The sequence below is a fragment of the Orcinus orca genome, chromosome 2 (assembly GCF_937001465.1).
Source record: "Orcinus orca chromosome 2, mOrcOrc1.1, whole genome shotgun sequence".
Lineage (NCBI taxonomy): Eukaryota > Metazoa > Chordata > Mammalia > Artiodactyla > Delphinidae > Orcinus > Orcinus orca.
This window is the reverse complement of record NC_064560.1, coordinates 201352334-201379027: the sequence shown is the minus strand read 5'-3', so window position 1 is coordinate 201379027 and position 26694 is coordinate 201352334. Positions and strand designations below refer to the sequence as shown.

Genomic DNA, 26694 nt, shown 5'->3' with positions numbered 1-26694 from the left:
TCGGGGAGGGCGAGGCATCTGGGGGTGGGGTGCTGGGAGCAGGCCAGGGCAGGGCTGAGCACTGGAGGGCAGGTCTCCAAGGGTTCTGCCCCCGCGCCCAGCGTGGAAGAGAAGGGGCGCCCTCTGGTGGGCTGCCCGGGAGCCAGCAGGTAAAGGGAAGGCAGACGAGGAGGAGAGGCCTCCTCCCAGCTACTGAGAGTTCCCGGTTGCAAAGGCAGAGCCTGGACAGCCTGGGGAGGCCAGAGGTGAGTCCATCAACACTGCAAGCCCAGACGCAGATGCTGTTCAGGCAGGAGCCCCTAGGCCTCTCCTCCAGACTGCCCACGTTCTGTCCCTGGGCTCCCACCAATGCCGGGGCCGGCCGACCACGCTCAGCCTCGCTCCCCCAAACCCTCTGTCCTTCCAGGCGCCTCCTCGTCCCTGACCACCCTCCACCGGCTTCTCCCCCTGCAGAGGACCCCTCCTCTGGTCACCTGCCCCCTCTCCCTCCACATGCCATGCCCTCTGCTCTTTCCCGAGGCTGACCTCTCCCTCTGGGTCTCTGATGGATCAGAGGACCCCCTGGTTTTGGTGCCCATGTCTGGGGACCAGGACCCCACCCCCGGATGCCTCCCACCCTCCCCACGTCCAGCTAGTCTGGTCCCTCTCAGGGGCCCAGCCCACCTCAGTGTCGGCACCACAGCCTAAATCAGCGCCTCCCCGCCTCCCAGCCACGACCACCGCCGTTGGGAAGAGGACCCCCAGACGAAGGGACGCTATCCCGGCTTCACACCCATGCCACAGACACAGACACAGTGCGGGGTTGTGCGATCCTCAAACCTTTCATTGACAGCAGAACGCCCAGCAGTCGAATGTGAGCCACGTGAGGGCGGCGGGCGGGCGCTTGCGAGGCAGGGTGGGAGGCGGGCAGAGGGCTCCTGGCAGGGATGTCCCTCCACCCTTGGGACACTGTGAGGGGCGTGGCTGTGGCTGTCACGGGCAGGGGGAGCATAAATAACACTGTGGGCAGGACTCGGGCAGCAGGAGGGGGAGCGTGGGGCGGCCACCTCAGAAAGACCCACCCAGGCCACAGGGACATTCAGGGACGTGTGGGACATGAGATGCAGACATGGGGACACGGGGGGCCAGGAGGACACAAAAGGGGGCGACGGGTGGCTGGGGACACAAAGGCAGACACACCCAGAGAGACAGGGTTGGTGGGCAGGGCTCTGGAGTCAGCTCAGGGCTTCCTCCCCAACACGCAGGCCCTGGACTCGCAGGTGCTGAGGTGGGACTGGGCGGCGGTCACTCTCCCCTCGTAGCCAAGCATTGGGCCCCTGGCCAGGGGCCTGCGCAGGCGGGCCAATGCCCCGCAGAAGGGCCTGCGGGCCTAGGGCTGAACCTTGCCCTCGGGGTCCTTGTCATAGATGTAGCTGCCAACAGCTCCGGTGTTCACCCCTGTGGGGAGAGGGGCAAGGGTGGTAGGGGAGGGGTGGAGGAAGGGGGACCCCGCATCCCAGACCCTCCTGGCCACACTCACCCTTGGGTCCGAAAAGTATTCCGTAGCAGGGCTTGTGGCAGTAGGGCTGGCCGTCGTGCTAGGGACGAGATGGGGGGGGGGGGTGAGAAGCGAGGGCCACGGAGTCCACACTCCCCACTCCCCCTGGTGGCTTCCTCCGGGTCTCCCTGAACCCTCGAGTTCTCAAAGCCTTGGCCAGGTCGGCTCACCTTGGGGGAGCTGGAGGGGAGGACAGCGCCGCCACGCCACGCCACGCCACGCCACGCAGCACTGCGCGCACGCGAGCCACGAGGCTGGCCACCAGGGGACAACGCCCACCGCCCGGCACCCCCCTCCCCCGCCTCCCGTCCCCGGCAGCTGCGCGCCCCGCCCCCAACCGTCCAGCCAGCGCCCCTCTCACCTCCGCATGCCCGCCTGGGGTCAGCGTCTTCCCGCAGCGCTCACAGCGCAGGCACGGCCGGTGCCAGTCCTTGCCCAGAGACGTCACCTTCTCGGCTGGGGACGGGAGAGGTGGTGAGGTCGGGGGCCCCCCTGGCGGAGACCTCCCAGGCTGGGGGTGGGCGCGGCCACTCACCAAAGTAGACCCTCTTGTTGCAGCGAGGACACATGTTGGGTTCCCCGGTGAACGTGGTGACGCTGGAGGCTGGGAGGGGGAGGAGTCAGGACGGGGCACAGCGGCTCCGACGCCCCGGTCCCCCCGCCCCCGGAAACTCAGCCCAGCCCACCTTTGCTGGGCCCCTTCGGGGGGCCGCTGGCCTTCCGCTCCTCAGCTCGGGCCACGGGGACCTCGATGGGGCCAGTGACCTGCGGTTTCTCGGCAGAGGGCTTCTCGTAGATGTAGGAGCCGGCACCTCCGATATTCACCCCTGTGAGGTGGTAGGCACTGTAGGGGGGGTGGCCAGTGGGCTCGCCCACCACCCAGCCCTCACAGCCACCCCCCAACTTCTCAGAAAAGGGTCCTCCACGGCCCACTGTGGGGTCAGGACCCCCACCCAGAGGGCACCCGTGGGCTGCAGATTTCCGGGAAAGGCACGGAGGATGCTGGTCCTTCAAGGACGGGAGGGGCCAGCATGGGGAAGGAGACAAGGGGGCCGGGGGAATCCGAGGGTCCACAGCGTCCCGCCAGGCCAGCCCCAAGTCTCTGCTGGGCCGAGGATCGGCACTGGCCACGTCCCCCAGCGCTGGAGCAGATCACACGCCGTGGCGCCCCACCCAGGCTCACCTTTGGGTCCGAACAACGTGGCATAGCAGGGCTTGTGGCAGAAGGGCTTCCCGTCATGCTAGGCAGAGGGCAGGGCATGAGGGCGGGGGCCTGGCCTGGGCTCCCCGGCCCCCCCTCCCTGCCCAGGGAAGGGGCTCACCTCGGCGTGGCCCCCTGGCGTCAGCGTCTTGCTGCAGTGCTCGCACCTGAGGCAGAATCTGTGCCAGTCTTTGCCCAGGGAGCTCACCTTCTCAGCTGGGGCGGGAGGGGGGTCAGGGCCAGCGCCCTCCTGCCCTCCCGCGCTCAGCCGCCTGCTGCCCCCGCTGTCCTGCCCGCTCCTGGGCAGCCTCTGCGCCGGGTCCCCTTCATCCCCACCCAGGAGCCACATGGCACCTGCCTGCTCCCCCACCGTAACCACCTTCTGCTCCCCAGGGGCCCTGCTCTCCCTCTGGGTCTCAGGCACCCTCATCACCCTGGGTCACGGGCTGCAGCAGGGAACTTGGACGGGGTCCCAGCTCAAGCACCTGCTAATCCCCTCACCAGGACACCTGCCCCTCCCTCACACACATCCCCAAACCCTCCAATCAGGCCCTAATGGAGCTGGCAGAGCGCCCCCGCTGAAGGGTGGCCCCAAGCCTCCAGAACCCCTGCGAGAGGCCAGTCCCTGTCGCCACCATGGGACACCCGTGGGACAGGACGCCTGCCTGTCTATATTTGGCTTCCTCTCCCTAAGCTCTGAGCGCCCCCCCCCCACCCCGCCTCTGGCTGCTGCTTTGGCACTCAAGGTCTGAGACCAGCTGCTGAGGGTCACGTTGGGGCCCCTCCCTGTCCCCTGCCCCAGGCTGGGGCTGCTGGGCCACCTCCCAGTGGACGGAAGCTGAGGCTTCCCCAGGGGAGCACAGCAGGAAAAGGGCGGAGGAGAGGGCAGGAAGAAAGGCCGGAGCTGAGTTGGAATTCCTCCCAACTGGAAAGGGGCCCGGCCAGAGGCATCGGGGAGGGGAGCAGGGGGGTCAGGTGGGCTGGCCCCCTTCCACCTTGGCAGAATCTGGCCAAGCCCCAAGAAGAGGCCAAGGACCAGTGGCTCCTCTGGTCCCCCTCACAGAGGGGCCCCCACCTGGGCCAGGCCTCCCCCAGGGCCCCAGCAGAGCAGGGAGAGAGAGCCTGGCCAGGGGCACCCCGAGCCCCAGGTGGCCTGTGGGTGCTGCTGGAGGGCAGTGAGTCCCCCTGGTGGCCCAGGTTCGGAGCCCTGAGCGATGTCTCCCCACGGCCCTGGTGGAACCTGCTGGCCCCGGCCAGGGGCAGCACAAGCTTAGATCCCTCTGGCCACTCCACCAAGGAGGCTGGGACGCAGGCTGGCCAGGCCTCGCCCCAGGTCCATGCCAGGGCAGATGGGAGCTGGCTGAGCCCAAGGCGGGCTCGGATCCTCTCCCAGTTCTCCTTCTGGCCAGCGGCGGCCGAGGCAGCTGCAGCTCAGGGCTGCCAGAACCACTGGCTGGTTTGTAGGATGTGGCCACCTGGGGGCAGGGGAATGACCCTCAGATCCACTGGCCAGGTCGACGGCCACACGTTACCGGCCCAAGTTGGGAGGGCAGAATCGATTGAGCCTAAAGGCTCGGAAGGGAACCAGCCCTCACCCGGCTGCACGGTTGTTGGGGACACAAAGGCTCGGTGTCCCTGAGGTCACCCTGGGGTATCCTGGCCCAGGTTGCACTGTGCACACGCTTGGGGTGTAGGCTGCTGGGGTGAAGCCTTATTGGGGGTAGGCTGCTGGGGTGAAGCCTGATGGGGGGTGGAAGGGTCTGGCCCCCAGCCCTTTCCTCCACCAGGGCCTCCAGACCAGGACAGAAGCCAGCCGAGTCTGAGCCGCCTTTGTTTTCTGCTGGGAGCCGGCGGCCGCCCAAGCAGGCAGAAGCGCTTTTCCGGGCTGTCCACGGGACTGTCGGCCCGGTCCTGAGCTAGCATAACTGGGAGCAAAGTTGCGGGCAGCGGGGCTGGCAGGAGGACCCTGGCGCTGGCCCCCACCCTGAGCCTTACAGGATGAGCCCTGTCTGGGATGGGGACAGAGGGCTGGGCGGACTCCTGGGGAGGCATCCGGAAGCCCCTCGGCTTCCAGCCAGCCCAGAAGCACTCCAGGCCAAATCCGGTCCCTCCCCTCTGGGAACAGCAAACAACGTCGGCCTCCTCCGGCCTCCTCCTCGAGCTCTGGCCTGCTGGGAAGCCAAGTGGCCATCTTCACCTCGGCCTGTCCCCAGTCCAGACCCGGACCACTGCCCTTAGGATGACAACAGAAGGATCGGATCCCCCGTCTGTCCCTGTCTCTCCCTGCCCTTCTGGCCATCCTGGCTTGTGCCACCAAGTCTGTCTGTGTGGGCGTTGGTGGGAGGCTCGGTGGGCAGGGACTTCGCCGCCCTGGCAAAGTCGGATCAGCCAGGATGAGCGAGAGTGGGTGAGCCAGACAACAGGGTCAGAGCGCCAGAGTGTGGGTGAGCCAGTGCTGGGGGGGGCGGGCAGGTGCTGCCAACCCAGGGGGCATCCTGGCAGAGAGGACCCCCTCCTACCCAGCTACCTCCTCCTGAATGCCACTGTTCTGACCTTGAGGAAGCAGGGGGCCTGGCCACCTGGGCTCCAGCGTCCTCTCCTGCTTGTGGGGACTCGCTTGTCACCCCACCCCCGGGAAAGTCCTGGGGGTACGTGAACCAAGGAAAGGCGCGCGCTGGGACACGCAGGAGGTAGAGGCCAAGGTCGCCCCCGCGTGGACTGAGTCCAGACAGAGCCCAGCCCTGGCCCAGCCCCGCGTGGGCAGAGGTCGGGGTGGGGGCTGGGGGTCACGGGTCGAGGCCACGCCAGCCCGGCCACGTGTCCGCGGAAGGCGGGACTGGGGTCCGCGCGAAACGGCCGAGAGGGACAGGAGCGCGCGAGAAGCGCCCGGAGATTGCTGCCCCGCCCGACCCCGCCCCGCTCGGCACCGCCGGGAGAACCGCGATGCGCCCGCGAACCCAGAGCTCTCCCCCAAGCCCGGGCGTATTCTCGGGGGGACCACGCGCCCCCCCACCCGCCGGGCCTCGGGCCCCCGCCCCACCCCCATCGTCCACTTCGGGGTTCGGGCGTGGCCGCCCCCAGCTTGTCGCCGCTCCGCCCTTCAGCCGCACCCGCGTGGGCAGCGCGGCGAGCCGGGTCGGGGCCGCGCATCCTGGACCGAGAAGGGCGGCGGGGTGCTGGCCGGGCCCGGGCACTCACCGAAGTACACGGTCTTGTCGCACTTGGGGCACTTGGAGGCCATGGCCGGTGCGCTCCCGTTCAGCCCGTGTCCTCCGCCCGCGCCCGTCTCCCCGCCGCCGCCGCCGCCGCCGCCGCCGCCTCGCCCGACCCGCCAGCCCCGCCCGACCGGCTGTCTGTGCTCCCATTGGTCTGCGTCCGGGGCGGGGCGTCGGGAGCCCGCCCTCAGGGTCCGGGCGCCGCGGGGGCGGGGGCGCACCTGCAGGGGCGGATGGGGGGCGACTGGACCCGCCGGGCGCCCCTGGGTCGCGCGCGCGAGCTGGCCTCTACCCAGGCCCGCCCTGTCCTCGCCTGTTTCCATGGCAACGTTGGGGCAGCCAGCCGGGCCGCGGGTGGGGCTGGGAGTCCGCGGCCCTCTCGACTGGGGGCGTCCTGGCCAGCGGGGGCCTCGGCCCGGAAGGTCGGCGTCGGGACAAGCAGACTGACTCCCCGACGGCGGACCGGTCCGCCCTGCCCGGTCCTGGCGCCCGAGTCCCCAAGGGAACCCTACCCCACCCTGCCGCGCGCCGCCACCCCGCTTCCCTTTGTTGCTCGGTTTCTATAGCAACGGCCTTGCGGTGGGATAGGAGCGGGATTCCGGGCGGGCGCGCCACCGGTCCAGGCCCGGTCCCGGCCCCGCCTAACACTGTCAGTGGTGCTGAAGGCCCAGCGGGTGGAGGGCAGGGCGCCTGCCACTTCCAAAAACAGCGCGAGAGAAACTGCTGGAAGGGGGTTGGGGAGGGGATGCCTGGCACCGAGGGGACCCGCGGGGCTGTGCTGCAGGCTCTGAAGTTGTCCTCCCCAAGCTCTCCCACCCGAGGGCGGTAGGGAGGGGAGGAGAGGAGGGAGAGGAGATGTTGGGGCCCCTGGAGTGCCCCTTTCGCGGGTGCTGTGGCCGGCCAAATGGGCGGACCCTGCCGTCAGCTTCTACCCCTATCCCCTCCCCCGGCTCCCGCCACGGGCATCCCTCGTCTGGACCCCACTAGCTTAGGGCCCAGGGCCTCTGACCTCCAGCTTGGTGGTGCCGAAGCACCCTCCTGGAGGGCCGGGGAGCTAGGGATCTGCCAGCATTCGGGGTCTCTCCCCGGGGTCCACAGCCCTCCTGCCAACAGGGACCTACCTACCTGCCTGACCACTCCCACTCTCCCTACCTGCACCTGGAGCCATGCAGGACCCGGCCCTAACCCCGGGATCTGGGGGACCTGGAGGACGCTGGGGCCACCTCCCAGGGGCTCTGCCTCCTCATGGGCTCTCCTCTGGACCTCCATCCCCAGCTGAGCCTCAAGTCCGGCAGATGGACAGACCCCCAAGCCCAGACGACTAGGCCCAGGCTGGGCAGCGGGCTCCAGCCCCGTCACCCCCTGCCCTGTCTTTGAGGCTCTGTGCTGGACACTGAGGTCTGCCCCCCACTGCCCATTTCCTCTGCCTGGTGGCGTCTGGCGCCTCTCCTGGCCCCTGGTGCCAGCGTGTTCACAGTGGTTGGGTGAGCCAGTCTCACAGGGCAGTTTCATGGCAGCCCTGCCGCGGCCCTGCTCCCAGCGGTGCCCCCACCCATTGCACCCACACCCTTCAGCCAGTGCCATTTCCGTGAGGACAACAGCCCAGAAACATGTGGCCCCCCTCAGGCCTAACTGACCAGCCTGGCCGGCCCCCTCTCCCTTCGCACTCGGGCTCTGGCCCCGAGCCAGCCAGGGCAGAGACCAGAGAGGAGGCCTCAGCGGGCCCCCCTTCTTGGACAAGGTGGCCTGCAGGTCAGTCATTCACATCCCGCTCCTGGCTCAGGCTGGGTGTCCGGTGTCTCTGAATAATTCATGGGCCCACTGCCCCCCACTTGGCACCTGTTACCACCTCCTCTGTAGCTTGGGAGCCCCCGGGGACCCCCGGGCATCAGCCTCCGTGACTCCACCCCGCCCCTGAAATTTGCAGGACTGCTGTGGAGGGCGGACTGGTTGGGCACTGGTGTCGCCCAGCTTGGAGAGTGAATGGGGGTGGAGCAAAGGAATGGTGCTGGGCCCTGGCCAGATGCCCTGGAGCCAGGGAGGGGAGAGTGGGGCGGTGCAGGTGCCCTGCCACCCAGCTGCAGTGCCTGGGCTGGTGGCACCGGGGCTGTTGTGGGCCTGGCGGGAAGGGGCACAGATCGCGGGACACAGAGCAGCGGCACCTGCCTCTGAGGCCACTGAGGGCTAGGGACTGGGGCAGGTACAGGCCAGGCCAGCTCCTGGTGAGCAGGCCGTGGGGCTGGGTGAGGACAGCAAGTTCGTGGGAAGCAGGCAGGGCCTGCCCCGAGGTGGCCAGGCCAGGTGGCTAGGTGGTAAGGCAGGCCCCTCCCCTAGGGCCGCAGCGCTGGCAAATGGCACACGCAGGAGCCCAGTCTCGCTCTCCCACAGGACCCCCAGGGCTGCACCCAGCGGTGGGCAGGCGTCCAGGCTGAGTCCCTTGTGGGGACTCTTGTCCCCCTGAGATGGCCCTGGCGCTGGGGGTTGTGGAGGAGACGGCTACAGCCCCCTGCCAGGCCCACGAGAACAGACCAAAGCTGGCAAACACTCCTGGGCACCCAAGAGCTTGCTCCCCCCGCCCACACCCGCCTCCCACCCCACCGCTAAGCCTCAGCTCAGACCCCCCAGCAGCGGAGAGGCGGACACGCAGCCCAGGCCCTGCCCAGCACAGTGCTGGGGTGGGGGCGGGGGACCCCCGGCTCCTGGCTCTCCGCAGGGCCTGCCTGTCCTTGGGACGGAGATCTCGACCAGCCTGGGGGGAGGGCCAGGTTGGGGGAAGGGAAGTCAGTACCGGGCCTGGGGAGAACCCTCCCTTCCCGTCCCCACCCCACCCCATCCTCAGGCCCCAGGACTGGAAAAGGCCCCGGAGGAAGCTAGTGTCTTTCTCAAGGTCACCAGCCTGGCCTCCCAGCCGTGCGCCGCACCCCCCCACCCCCCACCACACCTCGGCTGACACTGCAACGAAGCCCTGGGGCAGCAGGGGCAGCAAGGGGTGGTGCCAGGACTGCAGATTAGAATTGGCTGTGGGGGGGCGGGGGGTGGGGGGGCGGGTGCCACAGCCACTCCTCTGACACCCTGGCCCGCCACCCTGCGGGGCCCTGCAGCTGGGTCCTGGAAGGCCAGGACGCCCCTTATCTGTCTCCAGCGAGGGAGCAGGGTGGTTTCTATTTCAGTTCCCCAGCTGAGATGCCCACGCGTCACAGTGGGGCTGGAGGCACAGGAGGCAGAGCTCACGGAGGGGAGCCCCTCGGCTGGCGGAGGTTAGCGTGGCTCCCAGACCCCTCCCCACCGCGGCCTGGCCACACCTGTCCCCTGGGCCGGAGCGGCTGTGCGGGGGCCAGCCGAGGCAGGATGTCTGAGAGCGGACTTGCTGAAATCTGAGCGAGCTCTCCCTGTGGAAACTCCACACCTGCTAGGGGTGGCCCTGCAGTTCCTGGCAAAAACCCGCAGACAGCTGGGGCAGGGCTCTGCCAGGAGCAGGCTGGCCGGCCGGCTGACCCAGCTAGGCTGGCTGCCCCGACGGAAGCCAGGCACCTGCCAGTCTGGGTCCCAGGCCAGGTCCAGACCACCCCCTGCCTTGAACAGACACAGGGGGTCTCCGCTCCCCCACCCCTGCCCCCGCCACCGAGTGAGCGCCAGCGAGCCCTGGCTGGACCTCTCCCTGCTCCCAGGGCCAGGTGGTGGGCATCGGGCCTGGGCCTCCGGGAGGCAGGTATGCGGGCCAGGCCTGCCACGCGCTGCTCGCCAGTGCCTCTCCCTGAGCGTCCTCCCCCATGGCGGGCCGGGGGAGTCCAGGCTGGGAGCGCCGGCTCTGCCCTGAGGGTGAGGTGGGCCCAAGACGGGGAGAGGACTGGGGACAAAAGACACGGAAAGGGCTAGTTGGATTTTTTGTTTTTATGAGTTTTTTTTCTTTGTTTTTTTTTAATATGAAAATTACTTGAAAAGACAAGGGGCCAACCCCACCAGGCAGCTCGGCTGGCCACTGGCCACGCCGATCCTAACATTCCAGGTGTAAGTTACAGAGCTTAAATTCATCTACAAAAAAAGTAATAAAAATAAAATTTAAAATGGCACCTTCAACAGAACACAAGGAAACTCCCGGCCGGCCCGCAGGCCCGCGTCGCAGGGCGAGCGCTGGGGCGGCCCCTCAGCTCCGCTCCGGCCAAAAAGTAAACACAAGCTAAAAAGGTGACTCCTCAGCGGCCCTGGAGTAAGTTAGGCGGCGCTTCCCCCCCACCCCCGCTGGGGGCCGAGGAGCAGTCTCTCTGCAGGGGGGGGCGGGGGGGGGCGGGGGGGGGCACTACCGAAACCGGGCGGCGGGGCGGCGGGCGGGTGGCGGGCGGGCGCGGTCTGCGGCTGGAGGGCCTTGCGGGCAGGCGGGCGGCGCCTAGTCCTCGATGACGATGGGCTCGTCGTTGACGGGCGCTGGCGGGGCCGGCCGCAGCGGCAGGGTCTGGCTGGGGCGCAGGGCGATGGGCTTGTAGGGCCTGCGGGCCGCGCGCTTGGTCTCGGAGGACGAGAGCAGCTTGCGGATCTTCCTGTGATCGAGACACCGAGTGACGCGGACGAGTGACACGGACACGGTGGCCCCTGCCCCCTGCCCGCCGCTGGCCCTGGAGGCCCCACCTGGTCTCCTCGGTGGCCATGTAGAACACGTCATCGGGGGCATCGATCCAGTTCATCCGCCGCCGCTTGACAGGGGGCAGGGAGCCCCCCCGGATCAGCCGCACCTTGGTGGGGTACGCCTTCCCGTTGAGCAGCAGGTTCCGGCTTGGTCCCTGCGGTGGGGAGGCGCCAGGGGTCAGCCCGGGGCCTCCATGTGGGCACCCAGAAAGCCCGAGGTGGCGGTCCCAGCGGGGAGCATGGAGGCTTGGCCACCCCGGGCGGGGAGGGGGCCCTCCGAGGGCCATGGAGACCCGCCGCCTGCCCCTCCTCTGGTCCCACTGGGCCTCCCAGATGCTCCCATGCAGCGCCTGCAGGGCTGGGGGGCCTCCCCCAAAGGCCCGCGGGAGCTGTGGGAACACACGTGTGTACGAGTGTGGAGGACGGGGACCCTCCCTCTCACCATGTGCCTGGTCTGTCCGTGATTCGCCAAACCTGACAAGAGGGAGGAGAACAAGCTGTGAGGTCCGAGGCAAGGCACGTCCTGCACTCAACACGCTCGCTGAGGACCCGCAGCCGAGAAGCAGACCTGGGGCCAGGTCCCCCCAGAGCCACAGCCCACACCCAGGCAGCGCTCTGGGTGGGGGCCCGGAGTCTCGGATCTGAGCTCGCTCCCTTGACTGGGCCGCGACAACCGGGGCCTGGTCTACGGTGGGTATAAATACAGTGGCGCCGGGCAGCCCCTCTGCAAGGCGGCCACTCCCCGGGCAGCACCACTCAGACCCCAGGAGGCCGGGCTACCCTGGGCTTCCTCCCGAGGGGCCCCCAGCCCCCATCGCAAACCCTGGGGCCAGCCACCCAGGGAGGAGCTGACAGAAGCTCCTCGAGTGGCCAGGAGGCCAGGCTCTGGCCAGGGCTCCAGTGCTTCCACCCCACGGCCGGGGGTCTGCAGCCACAAGCAGCTGCCCCTCTGAAGAGGAAAGACGCCGCCCAGGTCTCAGTCCACACTCCCAACGGGCGCCCGAGACCTGTGGCTCCTGACACACGTAGGGCGAGTCTGTGGGCGGCCGTGGGAGCACGTGCCCATGAGGGCTGGTCTCCACCACTTGCGTCCTGCCAGAGGCCTCCCAGGACCAGCTCCTCCCAAAAGGGCCCCTTGGCCACGGTTCGTCTCTTGACGAGCAGAGAAGAGCTGTCCAGCCCTCCCCTTTGCAAACCACCTCCTAACTTGGAGTACCCCAACCCCGGCAGGGCAGAGGGAGGGGCCGTGGCACCCGGCCTGCAGCCCTCGAGGCCCTGTGCTACTTACCCAGGTAGGTGCCTACCAGAGGGATGGGTGGCGGAGGAAAGAAAGCACACGGTCAGCGTTACAGGGGAGCGCGTGCATGCGGCAGGCCCAGAGGGTGGATGCAGCCGCAGGCGCGTCCGTGGGCCTGTTAGCCCATTAAGGCCCCACCAGTGCCAGAGGCCGGGCCTCGCCCAGAGCCAGCTCCCGCCACCCGCTGCTGCCCCCGCTGCCCCACAGCACCCCAGGAGGCCAGCTGTGGCCTCCTCCCAGGGCTCATGTGCAGCCCCCGATATCCCCACCCGGGATCTGCACGCTGGGGCTGAAGTAGATAGGTACGGAAGCACATCGATCTCGGGAAACCCGACAGAAGCAAAAAGATTTCATCCCTCCCGCTAACTAACGGCTTTTTCACAGGTCGGACCACAAAGCCCAAAGCTGCCTGCTGATGAGCACGCGGCCCCTCACCCCCTTCTGTGGGTGTAATCAGACCATCCCCAGGGCACCTGTCGCAGCGGCAGATGAGCAGCCAGCCCCGCTGCTGGGACCAGGGGCTGCGACAGCCTCCCCGCCCGAAGGCTATGGGGGGGAGGAGGGAGATCAGCAGGCTAGCGCCCCGCCCTCAGAGCCCCACCACAGGGTCGTGGGTGAGGCAGCCAGGGCGGGGCCTGGTGCAGGCGAGAGCCTGTGTCCAGATGGGGTGAGATGGCAGGACCCGGCACCAGTACCACCGACTGACCCTCAGGGTGTGCCTGCTGGGGCTCTCAGACACAGCGGAGAGAGGGAGCATCCAGGGGACAGGGCTGGGCCGGGTGGCCGCTGGCCGCTGCTACCTCCCGGGTCCCCACGTCCGGCCCACCTCCCACAGATCCCAGGACAGCCAAGCCTCGGCCAGACCCCTGGGGCCAGTAGCCCTCCAGTCCTGAGCTTGGGGAGGGCTCTGGACGTGTCCATGCTTGCTGCCCCATGGAGCTGGGGTACCCACACCCGACCTGACCTTGCCGTCACGAGAGGCTGGCAGGAGGGGCTCCGAGTACACTTGCCACGTTCTTCCCTTCAGCTGCTTCCCTGTTCATCTCCCCCCCACACACACACACGGGTCCGGCCGCAGGCAAATCCCTGGGGGGCCCTGGGACACCCAGGTCTGACACATCCCACACTGCCACAGTGGCTACACCCTCCTAGAGCAGCCCCAGCCCACGAACACCCCACCGCCAGCTGAGGGGGCAGAAGCCGGGCCCTGGGCAGGTGAGAGGAGCCACATTCCAGAGGCGCCGACGGCAGGAGGGTCCCACAGAGGGCTGCCCTAGCACACACCCCACGAGCATCCCACCCCGCTCAGGAGAGGGCACTACTGCTGCCTCAGCTCTGGGACCCTCAGCCCTGGGCGCGCCTCCATGCGGGGCCCTGACCTGAGCGTCCACCCGGGTCTCGCCGACCCCCACCCAGCCATGCCGGCCACACCACAGCTCTGTCCCACCTGCCCCCCGAGGAGACCAGGGTCCCAAAGCCCCCCACTGGGGCAGGGGCACAGGCAGGGTTGCAAGCACAGCGCAGGCGGCCACGCAAGCTGAGGCTGGCGGCATGCGGACAGTCGCAGCGCGACAGCAGACAGTACAGGCGGGCGGCGGGGGCACCAGGGCCGCCGGAGCGAGGACAGTCCACTGACCGGCGCTGGGCCCGGAAGGAGGGGTGGCCCGCGAGCCGGAGGCCCCGGGGCAGGAGGTAGCGTTGGGCGAGCTGGGGGCCCGAGGGGCAGCGCTCCGATCTTTGCCGAGCGACAGGTGAATCGGGAGGAGCCGGGGCAGCAGGGTGCGGCCCAGCCCGCGTGGACTGCCCTTGGACGTGCCCTGAGCCGTCCGCCGCGCACGCGTGAGCACAGCACACACAGGCACGCGCGGAGGGCCGGGCCTTACCCCTACTGGGCATCAAGAGGCGCTTCTTCACGTTGCCTGGCAGCGCCCGGCGGCAGGAGAGAGGAGAGAACACATGGTCAGCGGGTGCGGGCGCGGCGGGGGCCAGGGTCGGGTGCCCCGGGGCCACAGGCCGTGCTGGCCAAGCCCAAGGCCCCGCCGGACTCACCGTCCACCCCGTTGTGCTGCTCGTAGCTCCTCTTGCCCAGGATGGTAGGGGAGCCGTTGTTGATGACGGGGGCCGACTTGGCCGGGGTCAGGCCGCCGAGCACGCCGGACACGCTCTTCACGGGGTCGGGCTTCGGGGGGCGGGGGTGGGTCTCTGCAGAGGCAACGCGGGCAGGTGGGCGCACTGTGGGCCCTCGGCAGCAGCCCTGCCGCCCGACTGTGGGCCGCCAGAGCCCAGGCCCATGGCGACCAGGGCCCGGGAGGGCACCGCAGGCCAGCACCCCCGGGCATCCTGCGAGCGGGGACAGCTGCTGGGGCGGGGCTCCTTGGCTCCTCAGCCCTGGCCAAAGGGCCGCAACACCGGGGACCACCGGCAGCTTACAGGCTCCAGATACCCATAAACAAGCAGGTCCACTCAGCGGCCACCGGAGCTGACAGCACAGGGCTGGCCACTAGACAGACGATGAGTTTTAACGGCCCAGCTGGCTGGCCGAGGACGAGCCCACGAGCGCCGGCCTGGAAGGCACGGGCTCACACCTGCCAAGGTCCCACAGCCCTGGGGGGCTCGCAGGGAACAGAGACCACCTCCTCCCATGGGTCGGGTCGGGGTGAGGCCAGCCCCGGGACCGAGACTCCACAGCAAGTGCTGCCGGGAGCTCCCGGCTCTGGAATGTCCCTCAGGAAGGGGAAGCCCCGCCCTCGTCCAAGCCCAGCCAAGGCCAGCCAAGCCCAGAACAAGCGGGCCGGGGCGGGGCGGGGCGGGGCGGCAAAGCCAGCCGAAGGGCTCAGGGTCCTCAGGCCACGAGGCCCCTCCCTGCAGGCTGCTGCCTAGGTGTGCACGTCTCCCACCCAGCCGTGACCCTGCCCTGGGGCGTGGGGCGCGGAGAAGCCCCCCGCGGGAGATCCAGGCTCAGAGGCATCACAAGAGCCAGTGCCCCCGACCCAGATCCCTGGGGACTGCAGGGGCGAGGGAAGCAGGGTGGGGAGAGGCTGGGACCCCCTGGGGGGGCCAGGGCTGCGCTGGAGGAGAGCAGGCTCACCGAGGTGCCGCAGGACGGCCTCCAGGGGCTTCCGCGCGGCCTGCTTCAGCACCAGCGGGCTCTGAGAGGCTCCGGGCAGCCGTGCCGTGCCTGTGGGGTGCGAGGCCCGGGTAAGAGCTCCCGCGGGGGCTGCACACCCCGTCCCCACCAGCCCCGCCAGCGCCCCTCCCGCAGGGACACTCACACTCAGCCTTGATGGCCGCACTGTTGATGGGCATGTAGGGGTGCCGGGCGGCATGCCACGGGCGCAGGATCTCACGGCACAGGCGCCGGGCGATCCGCGTGAGCTTGGTGGTGTGCAGGTAGAAGGCCTGTCTCGTCTTCATGGCAAACTTGGGGCTCCCGCTGCTCCGGGCTGGGATGCCGTGGGGGCTCTGCGGAAGGGGGCGAGCCGCCCCAACACAGCGCCATGACCGCGGGCCGGACCGCGGGGCGTGCGCTGGGGCAGGGTGGGGGGGACCGACTTACCATGTTACTGCGGTTGGGTCCTGGCCTCTCTCCATCTAACCGGGTTGGCATTTTCAAGCCACCATATTTCTTCCAATATGTCCAACAAGATGCGCAGAGGCGACACTGCATGTTAGGGGGACCCCAAGAATACCACTGGTAAGACTGGGTGGCTACGGACAACAAAGTTGGAAATAGACGGATTCTTAAGCAGAACCAGTGACGGCAGAGAGCATTACACAGCTGTCGCCCGCCCGCGCCCACCACCCACCCTGTGGGCCCGGGCACCCGGTACTCCCCGAGAGGGCTTCCCCGGCAGGGCGTGGCCACCGCCCCCAGGCTGGGCCCCAGGGCAGTGCAGGGGCGCCCAGGGCTGTGGGCTAGGGGCACCCAGATGCCGGGCGGGGCACTTACTGTAACAGCTCTCGCAGGCCCGGCCGGCCCCAGGGCTCTGGCCTGGCGCCCCGGCACCGTTCACCACGCCTGCCTTCACGTTATTGACGCTGATCTGGTTCGGGTTTGGCTTGTTACTTGGGTAAGGAAGGGAGAGAGGGAAGACGTCACGGGACCACCAAGCCCTGGGCGCGCGGCTCTGGGGCCCGGCAGCCCCAGTCCAGACCTGCCTGGCCACAGGGCAGACGCTGATCCCTGCCTGAGGGTGTGTGATCTTTCTCCCCTCGAGTTCTAGAAGCAGCTCCCACCTTGTCGACACCCCAGCTCCATCTGCCTGCGCTTAGCTCAGCTCAGAGTTGAACCCCAGGCCGGGTGGGGTCCCGTCCTGATGCCCTGTGCTGCCCCCACCTCTGCCCCCGGGCCACCACGGGCTGCGATGACAGGCCCCCGACTCTCTCTAGGACTCAGCCAGGACGGCACCACGGGGCCACGTGGGACGCGGGACGGCGCCGTGAGGGGCGTACTTACTAGTTGGGGATGTAAACTTGCTTTAACTTGCTCTCCGCTTCCGCTGCTTTCAAGCGTTTCTTCAAACACAGAACAAAGGGTCAGGGCGGCCAGCAGGTGGGTCTGGAGAGGGGATCCCCCAGTCCCCACGCTGCCCCCTCACCCTAAAGTTCCCCCAGGACCCCTCGGCCCCCGCCCAGGCCGGGCCCTCACCTGCTGCACGTATCTGTCGGTGGTCTTCCACATGTAGTAGTACTCGATGATGCTGGTGAGCGACTTCCAGGGGAGCTGGGGGGAGAGGGGCACGTCAGGGGGCGGGCGGGGGCATGGCGGGGCCGCTAACCCCACCCAGGAGGGGGCGAGCCTCCCCCCAGCCCGCGTCAGGGCCCCTCTCAGGCCTTGCCCTCTCTCTCTCCCTCTCAGGCACACTCCATTCAACGCAAGAGCTTCCTCCCCGGTTTCGGCACCTCTGCCCTGCTCGGTCGGCGGTGGGTGCCCCCTCCCGTCGCGCAAGGCGCTGGACGCCCAGACACCAGCCCCACCCACGACCGTGGGCTGCAACGCTTCCCCCGGTACGTCCTCGCGGTCACTCTGCTCCCGGGTCCCAGCTCCCCCGCTGTGCGGGCGCCACCTCTGGGCTTCACAGGCTGCCTGTGAGTCCAGTGTGGCCGTCAGAGTCTTGCCGCTGCCATCCCGCCCCCTGCGTTTCCACGCCACCTCCGGGCCAGTCTCAGGCGAGTCCCGCAGCGCGGATTCTCCCACGACGTCCTCCCGGGCGTGTCGACAATTCAGACTCTGTGCGCACCGGGGCCCGGGACGTGCGGGAGGCGTGGCGAGCTGAGTGCTTTATGTCCCGCCCGCCTCCTCGCTGCGCTTGTTTCCGTGTGAGGAGGCCTTGCTGCCCTGCTTAGGTGTTCAGTACGTTCCGTGCATCTGCCTCGCACAGGGGGCCGGCTGTCTGGGCTCGGCCTGTGTCCATGGCACCAGGGGCTGCGCGGGTCCCTCTGATGGCCTCTGGGGACCGACATGCTTCTCCACCCTCAGTAGTGCCGTCTGCCTTCTGACGTGGGTCCTGTGGCATCAGCCTCGTCCGTTACTGCAGAGGTGCTGCTCAGAGTCAGATGTTGGCGAGGCCGCTGCATCCCGGCCCCTCCTAGGCGCTCGCGGTCAGGCCGGCCCGGCCGCCCCTGCCGCCCTCTCTGCACAGGCGCGCTCTTCTGAGTGACCACCAGTTGGCCACCTTTCAGATGAGTTCAAGTGTATTTCAGGGGCTGTAAGGGCAGGAGGGGCCCCTGAGGGCACAGGCCCTGCCGGTGCTGGAATCCCCACGGGCTCACTGGTGGACACTTGCAAGGGACACAAAGCAAGGACGTACACGGAGACGCTCGGCCACTTAAGAACAACCAACACAGCCAAACGAACCAAGTCAAACAAGGCCCGGCGAGGACCCCGGCGACACCAGCGTGGACCTCGCCTTGGTGGCTCAGCCCAGGCCCCAGCAGGCGGCCTTGGGCGTTTCCTCCGGAGCCACTAACAGACAAGGGGACGGAAAAACGGCGGCCCGGCGGGCACAGCAGGGCCCTGAACCTGCGCCCCGGTACTCACGAAGTCTTGCTGAATGTCAGTGAAATCCTTCCCGTACTTCTCCAGAGCCTCCTCGAACAGGCTGGCCTCCGAGGCCGACCACTCTTCCATCTCGTCCCTGCAGAGGACGGGCCCGCCCTGCGGCACCAGGGCCGAGATGGCCTTGGCGACATCGTACACACTCCTGTGCAGCGTGTCCATGGCGTGGAACTGCAGCAGGAGAGGCGGGGTCGCCTGGGCCCCAGAGCTGGGGCGACCCCACCCCGCCCGGCCCCAGGCAGGAGGCACACCCGGGCCGTGTGGGAGGCCACAGGACCCAGGGGCTGGCCCTCCCTGCCACCTGGGAGGGGATACGGACAGTCTCGGGGGGGCGGCCGGGGGCCTCTGGGGAGAGCACAGGGACAGGCCAAGCTGCTCGGAGCAGAAGAGGGGAGCAGGTGTGCTCCCAGGCCCACTTCAGCAGGGGCGGGACTCCAGGAGGGGGGGGCTCAGCCGGCAGACAGTGGGTGACTGACCCCAGGGCCAAAGTGCCCTGGGCAGGAGGGGCCGGCCTAGGGCACGAGCCGTCCTCTGGGAGATGCCGCTGCCTCTGAGGTGGCAAGTGTGGAAAGAGAAGGGCGGGCTGAGGACGTGCGGCCCGCAGACCAGCAAGGGCCCAGTACGGCCTGACCACGTGCCGGCCGGCAGCCTCTCACCAGCATGAGACAGGGTCACCACACAGGGGCAGTGAGAGCCCTGCGCTGTGCCCCCCAGGGAGGGCTGTGCCCCCCAGGGAGGGCTGTGCCGCCCGGGGAGCGGGTGCTGATCTGAGCAGACGCACAGGGCCGCGGCTGCCCGGTGGCCCTCTCACTTACCAGGGTGATGTCCCGAGAGGCGGCCGCGGCGCTCATGTGCAGGCTGGGCTGTCGGACAGAGCTGCTGCAGTCCAGGGCGCGTGCAAAGGTGCCCACGGAGCTGGGGAGGAGGAGAGACGCTGACCACTGGAGCGGACAAGCAGGAGGAGCGGCCGGACCAAGCCAGACACGCAGAGGCGTCCAGACTCAGCTGTCTCGGGAAGGAACACTGTGGTCTGGAGCGCGGGCACGTCGTTTCTGAGACCTTGCAGACCTCTTCTTACAAAAGAGAGCCTTCAGGTCCTGAGGCTCAGGACCCCATTCCTACACTGTTTCCGACGGCACCCGGCCCAGGCGCCTTCTGGGCGTGTGGCCCCCGTGTGCTCGCAGGAGCTCCCCTCCTGCTGTCCCAGCCCAGGGACCCCTGCGGGGCCGGCCTGGGCAGAAGCTGCTCCTCGGAGGGCTGCCCCTTTGTGCCCAGGAGGCCCTGCGCCTCCAGGCCACATGTGCCCGGTTCCGGAGCTGGACGAGCAAGCCCTACCGTCCGGGGAAAGAGCTCCCATCTGCGGCCGGCTTACGTGGCCTCGGCTGGCGGGCGGCCCCTGAGGTCCACAGGTCGGGCTGCCGCCTGGACCCAGGGACCCAGCAGCCCCCCAGAGCCGGCTCCACCTTCAGGGAAGGGCCAGGCCCCACCCTGCAGGCCTCCCTAGGAGCCACGAGGGGGTCTCAACAGAGCAGGGCCCCGGACCCTCTAACCTCCCAGGCCCTTCACTGGGGGACGCCCTGTAGGACAGGCACCCGACGCCCACCGCAGGGGCAGGGCAGTGGCTCAGGCCCCGTGCCGGCTTGTGCCCGGGGGTCAGGCAGGGCGTGGCCGCCCCAGCCCAGCACTCACCGGGCCACCACCAGGAACTGGTCGATCTGCTTGTCCACCAGCGGGTTGTGAACCTCCCACACCTTGGTCTCCAGCTTGGCCTGGTCTCGGCCGTCCTCCTCGCCTAGGAGGACGAAACACTGCGCGGTGAGAACACCGAGGCCGTGAGAAGACCCCCGCAGCTCCGCTTGGAGCCCAGGGTTGGACGAGGTACCAGGCCGCTGAGGCGGGGAGCGGGCTGGGAGGGCGAGTGAGCCCAGGGACGAGGCGATGGCGCGCGTGCGCACACACACGCGAGCAGGCACGTGCACGCACGGGACGGTCGGGCCCAGAGCTCCAGGGCGCGCTCAACACACGATGGCCTTCACCTCTGGAAACAGTGGGCGCCTGGGGCTGGCAGCCCGCGGCCCCCGTGGAGGAGCTTGAAGAGGTGCCGTCGGGAGGGCCCAGGGAGCACAGCCAGCTGGACAGAGGAGCGCAGCGGCTCGGACCTGACTAATCAACTCTTTCCTCTGAGGCTCTGCGGGGTGGGGTGCGGCTGCGCCCAGCCCCCAGCGGCAGCCCTGCCACAACGAGGACACTGATGTCAACTCAGTGCGGACCCACGCCTGCCACCCAAGGGCGCCCTCGGCGTCAAAAGCCTCCGTCTTGGGGCCTCTTCCCTCTGCAGGCGGGAGCCCCACTCCTCACCCTGTATGCGGTGGGCATGGGGCTCAGGGCCCAGCCAGGAGGGTTTCTCTCCTGGGCAGCTGCCCATGCCAAGCGCCACCTGCCACGTGCTCCAGGCTGCAAGGGGCAGACGAGGCCAGCACGAGGGTCCAGAGAACGCCCGCCCCGAGGTCACAACCCCGCTCAGCTCAGGCACTCCGCCTGCACGTCTACAGACCCTCTCAGCCTCTGTCGCTCTCTGTGGCGACCAACTTCCAGACCCAGGGCAGGACCCCTCACGGCACTCAGCAAGCCCGCGGGAGCCCTGTGCGAGCGCGGTCATGCAGGGCCGGGCACGGCTGGAAGTCACCAAGGAAATACGTGCTCCCTCGCCCTGGGGAAGGTCAGGCCCTGCTAGGCCCCAGGGGACGGCGCCGGGCCAGAGGCTCACAGGAGAGAAGCCCTGCACTGCAGACCGACCCGGGGGTGGGAACGAAGAGATCTGAGGGGTCGGGGTCCTGGGGGCTGCATCTGTAGGACGAACACAGGTGGGATTTTCCCGGTGTCGTGGGTAGGCTCCTTCCTGGTGGTGACTCGGCACGGAGAGCCCTCCCCAGGGACAGTGGGTACCAAGGAAGGCAGGGCCCCCACTCCTGGATCCAAGGTCTGCAGACCGCGACCAGCCCCCAGCGACTGCCGGGCAACTGAGCCCAGAGCCACGGGCACAGCTAGCTGTGGCCCCAGCTGGCGCCCACGCCCGCTGGTGCACCTGCAGACGCCTCACGCGCCCAAGGCAGGGGCACAGCTTCACCTGCTGGGAAGGGTCCAGGCTCCAGGAGGAGAACAGGGAACTGAGGCCTAGGCCGACCCCACCTCGCCCCAGCAGCCCAGGGGTCGGGAGGAGGAAGGGCTGTAGGGATGCCGCCCCTGGCCCTGGGGCTGCAGGCAGGGCTTCCCCGGGGCACCCTGAGACCAGAGACGCGTCCTCCCGCCAAGCACCCAGGGCTGGCCAGAAAGCAAGGTCCTCGGACGTTCCAGCCACTCAGTGTTCTCCTGTGGCCGCCGTGTGGCCTCTCCTGTTTCCCACTGGATGTGGCCCTTTATCCTCAGCCAGGCTGGCTGGGATGGTAGACCAGGAGGCCCCATGGGGCCACTGGAGGATGCCCATCCCTGGAGCGGGGCCCGGGTGCCAGGTGCACCCCCCCAGCAGGAGGACGGGCTGCACCAGGAGACCAGCTGGGCCAGCGCATCTGACTCTGCGCAAGTGCTGGGGCCCCCACAAGTGACGCGAGCGGCCCCAGGGCAGGACCACAGGGCAGAGCGCCAGGGCTGGTGGGAAGGGCAGCCTCACCCCACCTGGGACGGAGCCGGACACCCACGAACAGAGGGAACCGCCCCCACCAGGTGCTTCCCGTTAGCCCTCCTTCTCACATCCGACCGGCGGCAGGAACCCCCATAAGACAGAGACAGAGACCAAGACCAAGCAACGGGGGAGGCAAGTGTGTGTGTGTATGTGTGTGTAAGATGCACACGCGTGTGCGCTCGTGCGCGTGTGTGCAGCAGGAAACACGCACACAGGCCGAGAGCGGATGTTTAGGTCAAGCGGACCAGCTTCTGGGGATCAGGAGTTGCGTCCCCGAAAGGAGCAGCAGCCACGGAAAGAAGGGACGTCTGGCATTTCTACAGCACAGGGGAAACCGAGGCACAGACCACAGGGGAGCCAAGCCCAACCCGCAGCCCCACAGGTGCTGGGGATGCTCGCCAGGAGGACACCGCGCTCCTGAGGGACACCTGGGCGCCACGCGGGGATGACCCTGCACACAGGGGACCACTCCGCAGGAGCACAGGCTCCGAAGAGAGCGCCACCCCGGGCAAGCAAGTGTGCAGGTCAGCCGTCGGGCCTGCCGCACAGCAACTACGCGGCCGCGCAGGAAGGAAGCGGGGGAGGGGAGGTGGCGGGTACCACGAGGCCCGGACCCCGCCGCGCTCCCGGTCAACCTGAGCTGCCTGAGTGTGGCCACCACCCAAGTGACCCGGGCTCAACCACATGGCCCCAGAAGGAAGCCCGCCAAACGGCGCCCCAAGCCAGACAGCACCGGCCTTGCTGGTCACCGCGGGTCCACGTTCCTGCCTGGGCAGCTTGGTCGGGGACAGAACGGGCTGAGAAGCTGGGAGTCAAGCCCGCCCACGACCCCCGGGCTGCTGAGGACTGAAGGGCAGGGGAGCTGCCACCGCGTCCCCGTGCACTTCAGCCTCGCGGACGGCACCACCCGCCAGAAGTCAGTGAAACAGGCAGATCCATTCAAACGAGTTTTTGGGAGAGAAAAAGGGCTTCGAAAAGGTTATGAAAACAACTGACAAAAGGAAACAAAATCTGCAGGTGCCAGAGAGGGTCCGACGACCCCTCCTGCTGGGGGTCCTGGGGCTTGCCGCCCCATCCCAACACCCAGAGGCCCCCGCCCTCCCCGCCAGCCCCCCGGCCCACCCTACCTTCTTTCAGCAGGTCGGTGATGTCTGCCTGGTACCGGTTCCCGACACGGATCTCCCCCTTGTCAGCCAGGAGGGTCTTCTGCTGGGGGTCATAGACGAGTGAGTAGAAGAAGAAGTCCTGGAAAACAGCACACGGGGCGGCGTCAATACACAGCACCCTCGGCCACGCTCGTGGGAGGTCAGCAGACGGGAGGGGCGACCGTCGGGGGGACACACAGAGCTGACGGGTCAGCAGGCTTGAGAGCGCAGGTGAGGCAGCTGTGGCACCAGTTCCCCACACTGCCACGTGCCCAGCAGCAACAGTTGAAAACTGAGTTTATGAGAGCATTTCACAGCAACAAAAATCCGAAGGCATCTGGGAACGAAGCTGACAGATTCTGGGCACGTCCTTTGAGAAGATAGTGCCGTTTTCGTGCAGTTGTCACAGGAGACGTACACAAACGGGGTTACGTTACAGAATGTTCTGGACTCGGTGCCCAGAGCTGTCAGCGGAGCAGCAGCCTGCGGCCCTCAGCCTCGGAGCCTGTCTTCACCCCACACGCCTGCGCCCAGGCTGTTCCGGCTGGAACTGGCACAGTCCGGCCCTCCTGGCCCTTCGCTGCCTGGCACTCCACGTGCCGAAGCTGCTTCTCAGAAGCTGTGTTTAGCTGGCTTGGGCTGCTCTGCAGAAACCAGCCTGCCGACCCTGGGCTTCCCCGGGGGTCTCCCCGTGTACACCGAGGGTCGCGGCACCCCGTGCCAGGACTGCTACCTGGCCCCGTGTCCCCATGCCGCCTTTCTTAGTCCCTTGTGGTTGCTTCTCGCGGCCTCTGCTCCCCGGCGGCGGCCAGCTCCTGCGTCGGCGCCAAGGGCTCCTCTGGGTGCGGGTCCGTGCAGGCTGCGGCTGCCCAGACCGGGAGGGGAGGCCGTCCCAGTGGGCTGCCTGCCGTCTCAGGCTAAGAGCCACCCACCCCTAGACAGGTGAGCGAGAGCAGCAGAAACCACGAGGCGTGCGCCCAGGACACACACAGGTCCCCGAACGGGGCCCACGCGCTCGCCACTGCCGGACAACAAGTGGTTCACAGCCGCCGTTTTGCTCACGGCCGTCCCTCCGCGTCACCACCTCTGTGTGGCTGTCACTCAGGGGTCTTTCTAAACTGCAGACAACAGCCCCCAGTGGACGCACGCCTGGGGGCCACGGCCCCTGCTCTATCCCGTGGGCAGGCACGCGGCGGCTCCCTGGAGCCCGGGCTGCCCTGGGGGCTCTTCAGCGCCGACTCCAGGCAGCGTTCTCCTGGTGGTGCTCCAACGCCTGATGGAGTCAGGCCTCGGTGAGGCCACGGCACGGGGCTTGCCCTCCCTCGCTAGACTGCTGTCGCCATGGTCCACGGTCCGACCCCCCGCCCACCTTGCCCCTCTGGGCCCCCAGGAAGAGCCGGGCCCTGCCTCGGGGAGAGGGAACTGTGGCTGAGAACAAGCATCGCCCACAGACGATGACACTCCTGCTAGGAGCTGCAGGGTGGCCGCACGCAGGTCCCAGGGGAGCCCGCAGTGCGTGGGGACACGCAGGGAGGGGACCCCGGACCCACAACCACTCCTCGCCTGGCCCCAGGAGCTCCCTTACACTGCGACCTGTCCCACTAGGTAACACCCGTGCCCGCGCCGCTCCTGACCCCGCTGGCCTGCCATCGTCCCCAAACACGCTTCTCGCTGCTCCCAGGACTCACGCGTGCACCCTCTGGGGACGTTTTCGGTCGTTCCGCCTCGGGGGAGGGGCGCTGGGCGGGCAGCACGCACCTGCCCTGGGTGTCACCGCGGGCTCAGGGCGAGCAGCTCGGGGGTCACAGCAAGGCCCAGGCTCCGGCCGCCGTGGCTCCCCTCCCACCCTGGTCTGGGATGAGGAGGTCGGTGCCCTGGCCCCAGACCCTGGCAGCACTACGGTTTCGGTTTCCTAAGCTCAGAAACCCTCTGGCTGCCTGGCCAACACAGTCGCGGGTCAACCCAGCGAAGACTGGAGACAGTGGCCTGGACTGCAGCAGGGCCACACGCCCGCTGGGGAAGCCTGACGGCGACCACGGCGGCCAGCACGGGTCCCATCGTCCCCTCCAGGACGAGTCGTGCCCCTCCTGGGGGGCGGGGGGTGGTGGGGAGAGCAGACCCCCGGGAGCCGTCACGCCCACTTTGGGCCCTCACTCTGGAGGTGCGAGGAGTGGGGACTGCACGGGACACCGGGAAGGGCCATGACGGCGCCTGGCCTCAGGGCGCCACGGGCGGGGAAGGGCCTGAGCCCAGCGTGAGGTGGGAGCAGCAACGCCCACCCAGACCAGACCAGTGGAGCCAGGATCCGCCTCTGCCCCCCCCCCAGCCCCAACCCACGGCCGGGCCTCACCTCCCGCTCCAGGTAGGACTTGAGGGACTCAGTCTCGTTGAGCAAAGTGACGCTGCACTTCCCTCTGCAAGATAAGGGCGCGCGTCAGGGGAGCTGGGCAGACTCCCTCAGGCCCGCCCCCGGCCCCCGGGCACCTGACGTGGGTGGCGGGACTCCCTCGGGCCCGCCCCCGGCCCCCAGGCACCTGACGTGGGTGGCGGGACTCCCTCGGGCCCGCCCCCGGACCCTGGGTACCTGATGTGGGTGGCGGGCAGTGACTCCAGCTGTCTGGAGAGGAAGAGCTCTCGATGCCTCAGCTGGTGCTTGAGCTTCTCGGGCAGGTCTGCCATTTCTGGGTTCTCCATTTCCTCCTCTGTTTCACCTGAAGGACACAGAGCTCCTGTGAGCTGGTCCCAGAGACACACGCTCAGGCGGCTGGACAAAGGCCCACCCGCTGGCTGCACAGGCCCCTCCCCACGCTGGACCCGGGGCAGGTGGCAGTGTAGGTCCCCGCAGCGCACCCCAGAAGCCCCGGGCATCTGAGCAGGAAGGAGGACAATGTCCTGTGCTGGCCTGGGAAGCAGCACGTCAGAGAAAGAAGGGAAAGCGAGACAGCAGCTGCTGCATGTCCAGGACGGGGGGCAGGACCCACCATGCCCCGCAGCCCTCCCTGCGCCAGGAACCCCTCAGGCCTGCCTCACAGCAGGGCACACAGGCGCGGGCACACGGGCAGCCCGGCGCACAGACCTCAGGACCCTCCCGCAGGGGCGGCTCTTACCTTCCTCGCCGTTGTCGGCCCCCGATCCGGTTTTATAGCAGACCGACAGGGCTGTGTAACAGACAGACAGCACCCAGATGGCGGGTCAGCGACAGCGTGCCGCGCTACTCACTCCCTGCCCGGCCTGGACTGAGGGCTGTGAGGCCAGGAAGCAGGGTGGACAAGGGGGCCGCGGACCACCCAGCCAAAGACAGAGAACACCTGAGCCTCTGGACATCCCTACTAGCTGACCTCAGCTCCTGCCAACCCCACGCCCACGCTGCCCAAGACTCTCCAAGCAGAGCCCCAGACAAGCCTGGGCAGCGAGGCCCTGCTACCTGCACACAGAACACACCTGCCCCTACGAAGTCGGGAGAAGCAAGGACGGGGCGGGGGACACGGCCGAGCCACAGCGTGGGGGGGCGGGGGCGGGGGACGTGTCCCAAGGCCGGTCAGCAACGCGTGCTTCCTGCCTGCGGATGGTGATCCGGGGGGCCTCGGCCACACCTCCAGGGCTGGGCCATCGATGGGCACAGGGAAAGCCTGAAACTCGAAACTGGCATGCGGTGGGGCTGTGGAAGGTCTCCACGATGTGGACCCCAGCACATGCAGCCCTGGGGCTGGAGTGCCCCCAAACACACACTGGCGGTCTGGGGTCGTGCACAGTGGGGTGGGGGAAGCCAGACGCATGGCGAAACCCATCCTCTGCCCCAAGACCCAAAGGTAGGGGCGTGGAGCCCAGCCCCCCCAGGCTCTGGGCCACCACAAGGCCCCTGGCCCTCTGCTGCCCTCCTGTGGTGGCTGCAAGGAGTCCTGGTGCCCCTGGGCAGGGGACACGCCCCCCGCCCCCCCAAAA

The 26694-nt window shown here is 68.5% G+C and overlaps 2 protein-coding genes across 6 annotated transcripts in view; both read right to left on the bottom strand.

Annotated features, from left to right (window-relative positions):
• Positions 1-802: 802 nt before the first annotated feature.
• CRIP2 (cysteine rich protein 2) lies at positions 803-6377 on the bottom strand. Of its 2 annotated transcripts, none has more exons than XM_004262463.3 (8): positions 5937-6377; positions 2860-2954; positions 2721-2778; positions 2224-2364; positions 2073-2141; positions 1899-1993; positions 1520-1577; positions 803-1437 (listed from the first exon to the last, which is right to left on the bottom strand). In XM_004262463.3, the coding sequence occupies exons 1-8, from the start codon at positions 6274-6276 to the stop codon at positions 1370-1372; spliced, it is 924 nt and encodes a 307-aa protein (XP_004262511.2). In that variant the 5' UTR covers positions 6277-6377; the 3' UTR covers positions 803-1369. The 2 variants fall into 2 exon arrangements, with proteins under 2 accessions (XP_004262511.2, XP_033277755.1); XM_033421864.2 differs by having other exon boundaries at positions 2860-5380; positions 5937-6053.
• A 3452-nt stretch (positions 6378-9829) lies between these two features.
• Positions 9830-26694, bottom strand: part of MTA1 (metastasis associated 1) — a 37526-nt gene continuing 20661 nt past the window's right edge. The window contains exons 4-21 of one of the 4 annotated variants that reach the window (XM_012531537.3): positions 25860-25910; positions 25337-25463; positions 25103-25166; positions 22735-22852; positions 19618-19720; positions 18744-18843; positions 17911-18099; positions 16519-16593; positions 16327-16385; positions 15820-15935; positions 15427-15578; positions 15143-15332; positions 14959-15048; positions 13920-14072; positions 13754-13789; positions 11016-11047; positions 10577-10728; positions 9830-10488 (exon numbers count right to left, since the gene is read on the bottom strand). In XM_012531537.3, coding sequence (XP_012386991.2) covers positions 10338-10488; positions 10577-10728; positions 11016-11047; positions 13754-13789; positions 13920-14072; positions 14959-15048; positions 15143-15332; positions 15427-15578; positions 15820-15935; positions 16327-16385; positions 16519-16593; positions 17911-18099; positions 18744-18843; positions 19618-19720; positions 22735-22852; positions 25103-25166; positions 25337-25463; positions 25860-25910 — 1958 coding nt within the window. In that variant the 3' untranslated portion in view covers positions 9830-10337. Of the gene's footprint in view, positions 10489-10576; positions 10729-11015; positions 13790-13919; positions 14073-14958; positions 15049-15142; positions 15333-15426; positions 15579-15819; positions 15936-16326; positions 16386-16518; positions 16594-17910; positions 18100-18743; positions 18844-19617; positions 19721-22734; positions 22853-25102; positions 25167-25336; positions 25464-25859; positions 25911-26694 lie in introns of those variants that run through there. The other 3 variants (XM_033421831.2, XR_007476038.1, XM_033421848.2) reach the window with 3 other exon arrangements.

Excerpts from the sequence above, each read along its gene's own strand:
- CRIP2 (XM_004262463.3), bottom strand. The coding sequence starts at position 6,276 with ATGGAAACAGGCGAGGACAGGGCGGGCCTGGGTAGAGGCCAGCTCGCG. Across the intron at positions 1,994-2,072 it reads CAACAAGAGGGTCTACTTTG|CCGAGAAGGTGACGTCTCTG; the intron begins GTGAGTGGCCGC and ends TCCCGTCCCCAG. Across the intron at positions 1,438-1,519 it reads AATACTTTTCGGACCCAAGG|GGGTGAACACCGGAGCTGTT; the intron begins GTGAGTGTGGCC and ends CTCTCCCCACAG.